General features: G+C 36.4%; 1 protein-coding gene across 1 annotated transcript in view; it reads left to right on the top strand.

Moving 5' to 3' along the window:
- CNST (consortin, connexin sorting protein) overlaps nucleotides 1–14,250 on the top strand; it is a 115,658-nt gene that overhangs the window by 53,699 nt on the left and 47,709 nt on the right. Inside the window, exon 3 of the mRNA XM_082833474.1 lies at nucleotides 13,736–13,941. Within this exon, the coding sequence (XP_082689600.1) occupies nucleotides 13,736–13,941 (206 nt within the window). The remainder of the gene's footprint in view (nucleotides 1–13,735; nucleotides 13,942–14,250) is intronic.

The following is a 14,250-nucleotide window of genomic DNA, read 5'->3' as shown; positions in this document are numbered from 1 at the left end:
GAATAGGAGTGGTGAGAGTGGGCACCTTTGCCTTGTTCATGACCTTAGAGGAAACTATTTTAATCTTTCACTGTTGAGTATGATGTTATCTGTGGGTTTGTCATATATGGCTTTTATCATGTTGAGGTTTCCGTCTGTAACTTCTATGTCAAGAGTTTTATCAGGAAAGGATATTGAATTTTGTTAAGTAACTTTTCTCACATCTACTGAGATGATCATATGATATTTATCCTTCATTCAGTTAATGTGCTGTATCACATTGATTGATTTCTGTATGTTGAACCATCCTTGCATTCCAGAAATAAATCCTGCTTGATCATTGTGTCCAATCCCTTAAATGTGCTGTTGAATTCAATTTCCTAGTATTTTGTTGAGAGTTTTTACATCTTTATTCATCAGAGATATTGGTCTATAGTTTACTTTTCTTGTAGTATCTTTATTTGGCTTTAGTATTGGGCGAAATGCTGGCTTTGTAAAAATGGGATTGGGACTGTTCCCTCTTCTTTGATTTTTGGAAGAATTTGAGAAGGATTGACATTAATTTTTCATTAAATATTTGGTAGAATTCACCAGTGAAACTATATGGTCTTGGGCTTTTCTTTTTTGGGAGGTTTTTGATTACTGATTCAACCTGCTTACTCATTACTGGTCTGTTCATATTTTCTATTCATGATTCATTCTTGGTATGGTGTATGTTTCTAGGAACTTATCCATTTCTTCTTGGTCATCCAATTTGTTGACATAAATTGTTCATAATAGTCTCTTATGATCCTTTTTATTTCTGTGGTATTAGTTGTAATGTCTTCTTTTTCATTTCTGATTTTATTTATTTGAGACTTCTCTCTTTTTTTCTTATTGTAGCTAAAGATTTGTCAATTTTGTTTATCTTTTCAAAAAACCAACTCATTGTTTCATTGGTCTTTTCTATTGTTTTTCTAGTCTCTATTTCATTTGTTTCTATTCTAATCTTTATTGTTTCTTTCCTTTTGCTAACTTTGGGCTTAGTTTGTTCTTTTTCTAGTTCCTTGAGGTATAAGGTTAGTTTAAACGTTTATTTGAGATCTTACTTTTTTTGTAATGTGGGCATTGATTACTATATAGTTTCTTCTTATTGCGGCTTTTTCTGCATCACATAAGTTTCGATAAGTTGTGCTTTCATTTTCGTTTTTCTCAAGATACTTTTTACTTCCCTTTTGATTTCTTTTTTGATCCATTGGTTGTTCTGGAGTGTGTTGTTTAATTTTCACTTACTTACGAATTTCCCAAATTTCCTCCTGCTATTGATTTCTAGTTTTATAACATGGTGGTCAGAAAATACACTGGATATGATTTCAGACTTTTAAAATTTGTTAAGACTTGTTTTGTGGCCTAACATATGATCTATCCCGGAGAATAACTTGATAAGATCCTGTACTCTATTGCTGTTAGATACAATGTTTTATATAGTTCTCTTAGGACCTTTTGATCTATAGTGTTGTTCAAGTCCACTTTTCATTATCAATCTGTATGATCTATTCATAGCTGAAAGTGGGGTATTGAAGTCCTCTATTATTATTATATTACTGTCTATTTCTCTCTTCAGTTTAGTTAATATGTGCTTATATATATTTATATATGTGCTTGGTTACATATCTGTTTACAATTATTATATCCTCTTGATAAATTGACCCCTTTATGTGACCTTTGTCTCTTTTGACAGTTTTTGACTTAATTTTGTCTGATATAAGTACAGCAACTCCTCCTCTCTTTGTTTATCATTTGCATATAATACGTTTTTCATCCCTAACTTTCAGCCTATGTGTGCCTTAAAGCTAAAATGAGTCTCTTGAAACAATTGTTGGATCTTGTTTTTTAAATCACTCAGGCACCCTATGTTTTTTGATTAGAGAGTTTAATCCAGTTACACTTGAAGTAATTATCAGTAGGTGAGGATTTACTATTGCCATTTTATAAATTGTTTTCTGGCTGTTTTGTAGTTCCTCTCTTCCTTTCTTTCTGTCTTCATTATTTGATAATTTTTATAGTGGTATGCTTTGATATCTTTATCTTTTGTGTGTCTACTGCAGGATTTTTTTTTTTTTGGTTACCAAGAGGCTTATATAAAACATCATATATATATATATGTGTATGTATATATATATATACATATATATATATATACACACACACACACACACACACACATATATATAAAATTGTATTTTTAGCTGATGACAGTTTAATTTTTACCATAATCAAAAAGTACAGTTTAGGGAATTCCCTGGAGGTCCAGTGCTTAGGACTCTGCACTTTCACTGCTGAGGCGGTTCAATCCCTGGTCAGGGAACTAAGATCCCACAAGCTGCAGAGCATGGCAAAAAAATAAAGTAGTTTAACTTCTCCTCCCCTGACATTTTATTGATGTCACAGTTTACATTTTAAATATATGGTTTATCCATTAACACTTTATTGTGGCTATAGTTACTCATAATACTTCTGTCTTTTAACTTTTATACCAGAGTTAAAAGTGTTTACGTCAATCACGTGATACATTACATTAACAAAATGAAGAATAAAAATCATATGATCATCTCAATAGATGCAGAAAAAGCTTTTGACAAAATCCAACACCAATTAATGGTAAAAACTCTCCACAAATTGGATATAGAGGGAATATACCTCAGCATAATAAAGGCCATACATGACAAGCCCACAGCTACTGTTATACTCAACTGTGAAAAGCTGAAAGCAGTCTCTCTGAGATCAAGAACAAGACAAGGATGCCCACCTTTGTCACTTTTATTCAACATAGTATTCGAAGTCTTCCATCAGACGAGAAAAAGAAAAGGAATCCAAATGGGAAAGGAAGAAATAAAACTGTCACTGTTTGCAGATGACATGATAACTAAGCATAGAAAATCCTAATGATGCCACCACAAAACTATTAGAACTCATCAATGAATTTGGCAAAGTTGCAGGATAAAAAATTAGTACACAAAATCTGTTGTGTTTCTATATACTAACAACAAACTATCAGAAAGTGAAATTAAGAAAACAACCCCATTTACAATTGTATCAAAAAGAATACAATAAGTAAATCTAACTAAGGAGGTAAAAGACCTGCACTAAGAAAGCTACAACACTGATGAAAAAAACTACAGATAACACAGATTGAAAGATATACCATGCTCATGGATTGGAAGAATATTGTTAAAATGACTAGTACCCAAAGCAATCTACAGATTCAGTGCAATCCCTATCAAAATACCAATGGCATTTTTCATAGAAATACAGCAAATAAATCTAAAATTTGTATGGAAGCACAAAAGACTGAATAGCCAAAACAATCTTATGAAAGAAGAAACAAACTGGAGGTATCATGCTCACTCATTTCAAGCTGTTCTACAAATCTACAGTAATCAAAACAATATGCTACTGGCACAAAAATAGACGCATATACCACTGGAACAGAATAGAGAGCCCAGAAATGAGCCCACACTTATATGGACAATTAAAGACAAAGGAGGCAAGAATATACAATGGGGAAAATTTAACCTCTTAAATAAATAGGGTTTGGAAAACGGGACAGCTACATGAAAGAATCAAACTGAGCCACTTCCTCACACCACAAAAATAAACTCAAAATGGATTAAAGACTTAAATGAAAGACCTGAAACCATAAAACTAGAAGAAAACATAGGCAGTACACTCTTTGTCATTGGTCTTAGCAATAGTTCTTTGGATATGTTTCTGCAGGGAAGGGAAACAAAAGCAAAAATAAGTAATTCAAACTAAAAAGCTTTTGCACAGTGAAGGAAACTATCAACAAAACAAAAAGGCTGACTACTGAATGGGAGAAAATATTTCCAAATTATATATTTGAGAAGGGGTTAATATCCAAAATATACAAAGAACTCATACAACGTGATATCAAAAAACAAGACAACACAGTTAAAAAATGGGCAGAGGACCTGAGTAGACATTTTTCCAAAGAAGATGTACAGATGGCCAACAGTCACATAAAAAGATGCTCAAGACTGAGCTCTGCCCACCAGAGCAACACCCAGCTCTACCCCGCTACCAGTCCCTCCCATCAGGAAACTTTCACAAGCCTCTTAGTTAGCCTAATCCACAGGAGGGCCGACAGCAGAAGCAAAAAGAACTACAATCCTGCAGCTTGTGGAACAAAAACCACATTCACAGAAAGATAGACAACATGAAAAGGCAGAGGGCTATGTACCAGAGGAAGGAACAAGATAAAACCCCAGAAAAACAATTAAGCAACCTTCCAGAAAAAGAATTCAGAATAATGATAGTGAAGATGATCCAGGACCTCAGAAAAACAATGGAGGCAGAGATCGAGAAGATGCAGGAAATGTTTAACAAAGACCTAGAAGAATTAAAGAACAAACAAACAGAGATGAACAATACAATAACTGAAATGAAAACTACACTAGAAGGAATCAAGAGCAGCATAATTGAGGCAGCAGAACGGATAAGTGACCTGAAAGACAGAATGGTGGAATTCACTGCCACGGAACAGAATAAAGAAGAAAGAATGAAAAGAAATGAAGACAACCGGCGGGACCTCTGAGACAACATGAAACGCAACAACATTCGCATTATAGGGGTCCTAGAAGGAGAAGAGAGAGAGAAAGGACCCAAGAAACTATTTGAAGAGATTATAGTCGAAAATTTCCCTAAGATGGGAAAGGAAATAGCCACCCAAGTCCAGGAAGCGCAGCGAGTCCCATACAGGATAAACCCAAGGAGAAACAGGCCAAGACACATAGCAATCAAATTGACAAAAATTAAAGACAGAAAAATCATTGAAAGCAACAAGAGAAAAACGACAAATAACATACAAGGGAACACCCATAAGATTAACGGCAGATTTCTCAGCAGAAACTCTACAGGCCAGAGGGGAGTGGCATGCTATATTTAAAGTGATGAAAGGGAAGAACCTACAACCAAGATTACTCTCCCTGACAAGGATCCCATTCAGATTCGATGGAGAAATCAAAAGCTTTACAGACAAGCAAAAGCTAAGAGAATTCAGCACCACCAAACCAGCTCTACAACAAATGCTAAAGGAACTTCTCTAAGTGAGAAACACAAGAGAAGAAAAGGACCTACAAAAACAAACCCATAACAATTAAGAAAATGGTAATAGAAACATACATATCGATAATTACCTTAAATGTGAATGGATTAAATGCTCCAACCAAAGAACATAGACTTGCTGAATGGATACAAAAACAAGACCCATATATATGCTGTCTACAAGAGACCCACTTCAGACCTAGGGACACATACAGACTGAAAGTGAGGGGATGGAAAAAGATATTCCATGCAAATGGAAATCAAAAGAAAGCTGGAGTAGCAATACTCATGTCAGATAAAATAGACTTTAAAATAAAGAATGTTACAAGAGACAAGGAAGGACACTACATAATGATCTAGGGACCAATCCAAGAAGAAGATATGACCATTATAAATATATATGCAACCAACATAGGAGCACCTCAATACATAAGGCAACTGCTAACAGCTATAAAAGAGGAAATCAACAGTAAGACAATAAAAGCGGGGGACTTTAACACCTCACTTACACCAATGGACAGATCATCCAAAATGAAAATAAATAAGGAAACAGAAGCTTTAAATAACACAAGAGACCAGATAGATTTAATTGATATTTATAGGACATTCCATCCAAAAACAGCAGATTACACTTTCTTCTTAAGTGCTCACAGAACATTCTACAGGATGCGTCACGTCTTGGGTCACAAATCAAGCCTCAGTAAATTTAAGAAAATTGAAATCATCTCAAGCATCTTTTCCTGACACAAAGTTGTGAGATTAGAAATCAATTACAGGAAAAAAAAAGTTTAAAAAACAAACACATGGAGGCTAAACAGTACGTTACTAAATAACCAAGAGATCACTGGAGAAATCAAAGAGTAAATCAAAAAATACCTAGAGACAAATGACAATGAAAACACGATGATGCAAAACCTATGGGATGAAGCCAAAACAATTCTAAGAGGGAAGTTTATAGCAATACAAGCCTACCTCAAGAAACAAGAAAACTCTAACCTTAAAGCTTAAAGCTAAACAAGAAAGCTTAAAAGCTAAACAAGAAAGCTTAAAGCTTAAAGCTTTAAAGCTTTAAAACTCTAACCTTAAAGCTTAAAGCTAAACAAGAAAACTCTAACCTTAAAGCTTAAAGCTAAAGCTAAAGCTTTAAGCTAACCTTAAAGCTAAAGGAACTAGAGAAAGAAGAACAAACAAAACCCAAAGGTAGTAGAAGGAAAGAAATCATAAAGATCAGAGCAGAAATAAATAAAATAGAAACAAAGAAAACAATAGCAAAGATCAATAAAACTAAAAGCTGGTTCTTTGAGAAAGTAAAAAAAATTGATAAACCATTAGCCAGACTCATGAAGAAAAAGAGGGACAGGACTCAAATCAATAAAATTAGAAATGAAAAAGAAGTTACAACAGACACCGCAGGAATACAAAGCATCCTAAGAGACTACTACAAGCAACTCTATGCCAATAAAATGGACAACCTGGAAGAAATGGACAAATTCTTAGAAAGGTATAACCTTCCAAGGCTGAGCCTGGAAGAAATAGAAAATATGAACAGACCAATACAAGTAATGAAATTGAAACTGTGATTAAAAATCTTCCAAAAAACAAAAGTCCAGGACCAGATGGCTTCACAGGTGAATTCTGTCAAACATTTAGAGAAGAGCTAACACCCATACTTGTCAAACTCTTCCAAAAAACTGTGGAGGAAGGAACACTCCCAAACTCATTCTATGAGGCCACCATCACCCTGGTACCAAAACCAGACAAAGATACTCCAAAAAAAGAAAACTACAGACCAATATCACTGATGAATATAGATGCAAAAATTCTCAACAAAATACTAGCAATCAGAATCCAACAGCACATTAAAAGGATCATACACCATGATCAAGTGAGATTTCTCCCAGGATGCAAGGATTCTTCAGTATATGCAAATCAATCAATGTGATACACAATATTAACAAATTGAATAATAAAACCCATTTGATCATCTCAATAGATGCAGAAAAAGCTTTTGACAAAATTCAACACCCATTTATAATAAAAACTCTTCAGAAAGTGGGCATGGAGGGATGCTACCTCAACGTAATAAAGGCCATATACGACAACCCCACAGCCAACATCATTCTCAGTGGTGAAAAACTGAAAGCATTTCCTCTAAGATCAGGAACAAAACAAGGATGTCCTCTCTCACCACTATTATTCAACATAGTTTTGGAAGTCCTAGCCACAGCAATCAGAGAAGAAAAAGAAATAAAAGGAATACAAATTGGAAAAGAAAAAGTAAAACACACTGTTTGCAGATGACATGATACTATACATAGAGAATCCTAAAGATGCTACCAGAAAACTACTAGAGCTAATCAATGAATTTGGTAAAGTAGCAGGATACAAAATTAATGCACAGAACTCTCTGGCATTCCTATACACTAATGATGAAAAATCTGAAAGTGAAATTAAGGAAACACTCCCATTTACCATTGACACAAAAAGAATAAAGTACCTAGGAATAAACCTACCTAGGGAGACAAAAGACCTGTATGCAGAAAATTATAAGACACTGATGAAAGAAATTAAAGATGATACAAACAGATGGAGAGATATACCACGTTCTTGGATTGGAAGAATCAATATTGCAAGAATGACTGTACGACACAAAGTAATCTACAGATTCAATGCAATCCCTATCAAATTTCCAATGACATTTTTTACAGAACTAGAACAAAAAATCTGAAAATTGTATGGAGACACAAAAAACCCCGAATAGCCAATGCAGTCTTCAGGGAAGAAAACAGAGCTGGAGGAATCAGGCTCCCTGACTTCAGACTATACTACAATGCTACAGTCATCGAGACAATATGGTACTGGCACAGAAACAGAAATATAGATCAATGGAACAGGATAGAAAGCCCAGAGATAAACCCACGCACCTGTGGTCACCTAATCTATGACAAAGGATGCAAGGATATACAATGGAGAAAAGACAGTTTCTTCAATAAGTGTTGCTGGGAAAACTGGACAGCTACATGTAAAAGAATGAAATTAGAATGCTCCCTAACACCATACACAAAAATAAACTCAAAATGGATTCAAGACCTAAATGTAAGACTGGACACTATAAAACTCTTGGAGGAAAACAAGAAGAACACTCTTTGACATAAGTCACAGCAAGATCTGTTTTGATCCACCTCCTAGAGTAATGGAAATAAAAACAAAAATAAACAAATGGGACCTAATGAAACTTAAAACCTTTTGCAAAGCAATCTACAAACAAGATGAAAAGACAACCCTCACTATGGGAGAAAATATTTGCAAGCGAATCAACAGACAAAGGGTTAATCTCCAAAATATATAAACAGCTCATACAGCTCAATATTAAAAAAAAGAAACAAACCAATCTAAAAATGGGCAGAAGACCTAAATAGACATTTCTCCAAATTAGACATACAGGTGGCCAAGAAGCACATGAAAAGCTGCTCAACATCACTAATTATTAGAGAAATGCAAATCAAAGCTACAATGAGGGGCTTCCCTGGTGGCACAGTGGTTGAGAATCTGCCTGCTAATGCTGGGGACACGCGCGTTCGAGCCCTGGTCTGGGAAGATCCCACATGCCGCAGAGCGGCTGGACCTGTGAGCCACAACTACTGAGCCTGCGCGTCTGGAGCCTGTGCTCCGCAACAAGAGAGGCCGTGATAGTGAGAGGCCCGTGCACCGCGATGAAGAGTGGCCCCCCCCGCTTGCCACAACTAGAGAAAGCCCTCGCACAGAAATGAAGACCCAAAACAGCCAAAAATAAATAAACAAAAACAAACAAACAAAAAAAGCCAAGCATTTAAAAAAAAAGTTACAATGAGGTATCATCACCTCACACCAGTTAGAATGGGCATCATCAGAAAATCTACAAACAGCAAATGCTGGAGAGGGTGTGGAGAAAAGGGGACCCTCTTGCACTGTTAGTAAGAATGTAAATTGATACAGCCACTATGGAGAACAGTATGGAGGTTCTTTTAAAAACTAAAAATAGAATTACCATATGACCCAGCAGTCCTACTACTGGGCATATACCCAGAGGAAACCATAATTCCAAAAGACACATGTGGGCTTCCCTGGTGGTACAGTGGTTGAGAGTCCGCCTGCCAATGCAGGAGACACAAGTTCGTGCCCTGGTCCGGGAAGATCCCACGTGCCGCGGAGCGGCTAGGCCCGTGAGCCATGGCCACTGAGCCTGCGCATCCAGAGCCTGTGCTCCGCAACAGGAGAGGCCACAACAGTGAGGCCCGCGTACTGCAAAAAATAAAAAACAGAAAACACATGCACCTGAATGTTCATTGCAGCACTATTTACAGTAGCCAGATCATGGAAGCAAGCTAAATGCCCATCTACAGATGAATGGGTAAAGAAGATGTTATATATATATATATACACAATGGAATATTACTCAACCATCAAATGGAGTGAAATTGGGTCATTTGTAGAGACATGGATGTATCTAGAGACTGTCATACAGAGTGAAGTAAGTCAGAAGGAGAAAAACAAGTATATTAACGCATATATGTGGAACCTAGAAAAATGGTACAGATGAACCGGTTTGCAGGGCAGAAATAAAGACACAGATGTAGAGAACAAATGTATGGACACCAAGGGAGGAAAGTAGTGGCGGGGTGGTGGTGTTGGGATGAACTGGGAGATTGGGATTGACATGTATACACTAATATGTATAAAATGGATAATAAGAACCTGCTGTATAAAAAAATAAATAAAATTCAAAAAAAACAAACAAACAACTGAAATGAAAGTCCTCCTCCCTGATCAGAATCTTGATTCCTCAGTTCCCTTCTCTATAGGGGAATTTCTTGGGTATCTTTCCAGAAATATTTTAAAGTTCTGGCACCGAGCACTAGCTCAGATCTTAGGGTATGATCTCCTTGCATTCTTTTTTCTGATACACAAATGAGGAGTATACAGTACTATTCTGCTTTTTTAAAAAAGAAAGAAAGAAAAGATGCTGAACATCACTAATCGTCAGGGAGATGCAAATGAAGACCACAGCGAGATATCACTTCATACCCGTTTGAATGGCTTGTATCAAAAAGACAACAAATAGCAAGTGTTGGTGAGGACATGGAGAAAAGGGAACCCTTCTGTTCTGTTGGTGGGAATGTAAATAGGAGCAGTCACTATGTGAAAATAGTATGGAGATTCCTCAAAAAAGCAAAAGTAGAACTACCATATGATCCAGCAGTTCCACTCCTGGGTATTTATCTGAAGGAAGGGTAAACAGTAATTCAAAATGATACATGCACCCCTGTGTCTATTGCAGCATTATTTATAATAGCCACGATATGGAAGCAAGCTAAGTGCCCATCAGTAGATGAATGGATAAAGATGATGTGTTCTATACACACACACACACACACACACACACGCACGCACGCAGATACATGCATATACAGTGGAATATTACTGAGCCATGAAAAAGATTGGCATCTTGCCATTTGTGATAACATGGATGGACCTGGAGAGTGTTATGCTTAGTGAAATAAGTCAGAGAAAGACAAATACTGTATGATTTCAGTTACACGTGGCATCTAAAAAACTAAATAAGTGAACAAACATAACTAAAGAGAAACAGTCAGAGAGAGAACAAACAGGTGGTTGACAGAGGGGAATGGGATGGGAGAAGGAGAGAAATAGGTGAGGGAGATTAAGAGGTACAAATTTTCAGTTACAAAATAAATGAGTCACAGGTATGAAATGTACAGTGTGGGGAATATAGTCAATAACTACGTGATATCTTTGTAATGATGACAGATGACAATGAGACGTATCATGGTGATCACTTTGAAATATATAGAAATATTGAATCACTAGGTTGTATACCAGGAACTAACAGTATTGCAGGTCAATTATACTTCATAAACAAACAAACTCATAGAGAAAGATCAGATTTGTGGTTACCAGAGTTGTGGGGTGGTGGGAAGGGGAATTGGGTGAAGGTGGTCAAAAGGTACAAACTTCCAATTACAGGATAAGCAATTACTAGGAATGTAGTGTATAACATGATAAATATAATTAATGTTATGTGTGAAATTATGTTATGTGTTATGTATGTAATGTTATGTGTTATGTTATATGTGAAAGTTGTTAAGAGAGTAAATCCTGAGGGTTCTCATCACAAGAAGAACATTTTTTTCTATTTCTTTAATGTTTTATCTATATGAAATAAACTTATTGTGGGATTCATTTTGTGTTTTATGTAAGTCAAATTGTTAGGCTGTACACCTGAAAGTTATACAGTGCTGTATGTCAATTACATCTCAATAAAACTGGAAGAAAAATATTTTAATAAGTAAATAAAATAGAAAATGGATCTAGCAGGAACCGTGACTATTATGCATCTATACTGTCTAAATAACTGAGGTAATCACATGGCGTGTTTTCATTTCCATTATTTAACAGGACCCTTTTTAGACTTCCTTTAGATAATGGAGTCATAAATTCTGTCCTTTATCCTTACTTTGGAAAATCCTGCCCTTCTTTGACCATATCCTTCAAGGGTTTTATTTAAATTCCCTCTACAGAAAATGAGCATTATAAAATTCAATTTTTCAAAGAGGAAATATGGAGTAATATTTGATAATTATGTGGGAACAATTTAATAAAAAGAAGTATAGAATTTGAGAGGTTAGCCTTATCACAGTCTATATGAGATTAAATAACTTGGGCACAGTAGTGTGGCTGGAGAAAAAGGAAAGAAAACAGTATTTCTCTTAGTCTCTTTGTAGTTCTCTATACAAAGCTTATGTTCCTACATTGGCACTACTACCATTGTGGTTAGAAAATTAGAAGGCAGAAGAATCATCCATGTTTTCACAAATACTGTTCCTGCAAAATAAAATGGCAGGCCATCTCTAGGCCTCGTACTTCCAGAGTCCAAACGACATAAAATTTATAGAAGAGGATCTAAAATATAAGGAATCACTGTAGGTGATTATCTGTAGAAAGCACAACACTTGGAATTTTAATGCTGAATACGCTACTGAATATAACTGCAATACTATAGTAAGTAAATTAATCCCTGTGCTGTAGGAGTTATGATCTAATAAAGATACGACCCTTCACCAGTCACTGTAATACGATCCTTCACCAGTCACTATAATACACTATAATGCAAAGCCCTGGCGGGCTTTCCATAGACCATATATAGGATTTAGAGGAAGGTAAGCTTACTTCAGGCTCATGTTATAGAGAAATATATGAATTTTTTTAGGGTAGAACTTAACTAGACAGATGGGAGGAAATTTTTTTCTTTTTTAATTTTCTTGGCCACGCTGTGCGGCATGTGGGATCTTAGTTCCCCAACCAGGGATCGAAGCTGAGCCCCTTGGATTGGAAGTGCAGAGTCTCAACCACTGGACAGCTAGGGACGTCCGGGGAGGAAAATTTTTTAACTGTTAGGATTTGTAATTGCTCAGAAAGGTGCAGAGTATTAATACTAGGGAGATACAGAATTGGCCAGCTTGGCTAGAGCAGTGGATTTATTTAGAAGGCAGTAGAAGACAGGGTTCTGGGCAAACTCCCCAACCTTTTTGGCACTAGGGACCGGTTTCGTGGAAGACAGTTTTTCCACGGTTGGGGGGGTGGTGTTTCAGGCAGTAACACGAGCGATGGGGAGCGATGGGGAGTGGCAGATGAAGCTTCGCTTGCTTGCCCATCCCATCACTCACCTCCTGCTGTGCGGCCCGGTTCCTAACAGGCCGTGGACTGCTATAGGTCTGCAGCTCACGGGTTGGGGACCCCTGCTCTAGAGGGCTGGCAGGAGGCAACTTCAGTCATGGTATGCACACGCTAAATTACTGAGAAAGATCCTTTCCAAGCCGGACTAGCTAAAGGTACGTACAGATGCAGACGGTCTATTCAATTTCAATATGAAAATTAGAACTGATGCTGAGATTTCAGTGAAGGGTGAAGTTATAATGTGTAACATTTAAAGTTTAAAACTTTGGTGTGTCATTTCAGGAGCTGTGGGCCAAGGATTTATTCACTGATTTTTTTCCCCCAAGTTTCTGTTACTTCTTTTTATTTGGAAAAAAGCTGCTGTGGCCATTAGCTCTGGACATCTGAATTCCTTCTGCTCTGCTGGGATCCAGAAGTAGTTCTAAAGTTATCAGACCAAGAGTTTAGAGAGGAAGGCTTAACTTCTTTAGCCTTTCATATGATAAACACATTTACCTTCCCATGTAGTTCTTTCATTTTGCGTAAGACATGACTTCAGATTATAGTTAATTCGTTTTTCCTTTGGGAGAATCAAGTTTTTGGTCAGATTTTAACCTACTTTTCTTTAGATCTTTTTTTATATTCTTAATTATAATTCTTAATTAAGAATATAAATTATATTCTTAATTTATAATATAAATAAAAAAGTTATATAGATCTAATAGAATTGCTTCTATTAACTAATCGCTAATAGAAACAATCAGATGTCAGCACAATCTTAATTTATTGAGGAGAATAACTTGTGGTTTCTGTGGGTTTTTGGGATTTTTATGTGATTAGCTTTATTTGAAAATTTTATGATTAACAGGCATAATTGTTTTAAGGTGTTTACCATGATGGAAATTTATCCTAACATAGGCATTTTATTTACCTCTCAAAGGACTTTCTTCAGGAGATACCACACCCTTTATGCAAGAAAATATATTACACGCAGCCATACATGCTGTTAGTGATGAAGAGTCTGCAGAAGTAAATGCTAATGATCAACTAGAAGCCCCGAAGCTGGTTCTGCAATCTCTGTTCTCACTTATACGGGGTGAAGTTGAGCAGTTGGATTCAAGAGCACTTCCCCTTTGCCTTCATCAGGTATCATGTTAAACACTTCACTTTCAGCCTCACTGAAATTCTGGGACCAATATTTGTAATAATCTAAAATCCTATTCTCTGTAATTGATTCTACCCCACCTGTCATTGGTGAGTCCAAGAGGAAGTGACCCTGGATCAGTGGCTGGTAGGAAATTTGGCATATCACTGACTCGTGGCCACACGTTGGCTTGGATCATCAATCTATAGTTCATACTGTTGCTAACTTCTTTTGCTTAGTGAGTAGGCTGTGTACAAATAAGAGTGAATGTAGTGAGTGCTTAATTAAAGTACCAACAAGGTACCAAAAAC

This window comes from Leucopleurus acutus (genome assembly GCF_964270905.1).
Source record: "Leucopleurus acutus genome assembly, chromosome: 2".
NCBI classification, from domain to species: Eukaryota; Metazoa; Chordata; class Mammalia; order Artiodactyla; family Delphinidae; genus Leucopleurus; species Leucopleurus acutus.
Note: the sequence above shows the minus strand (reverse complement) of the source record. Positions and strands in the feature narration are given on the sequence as shown.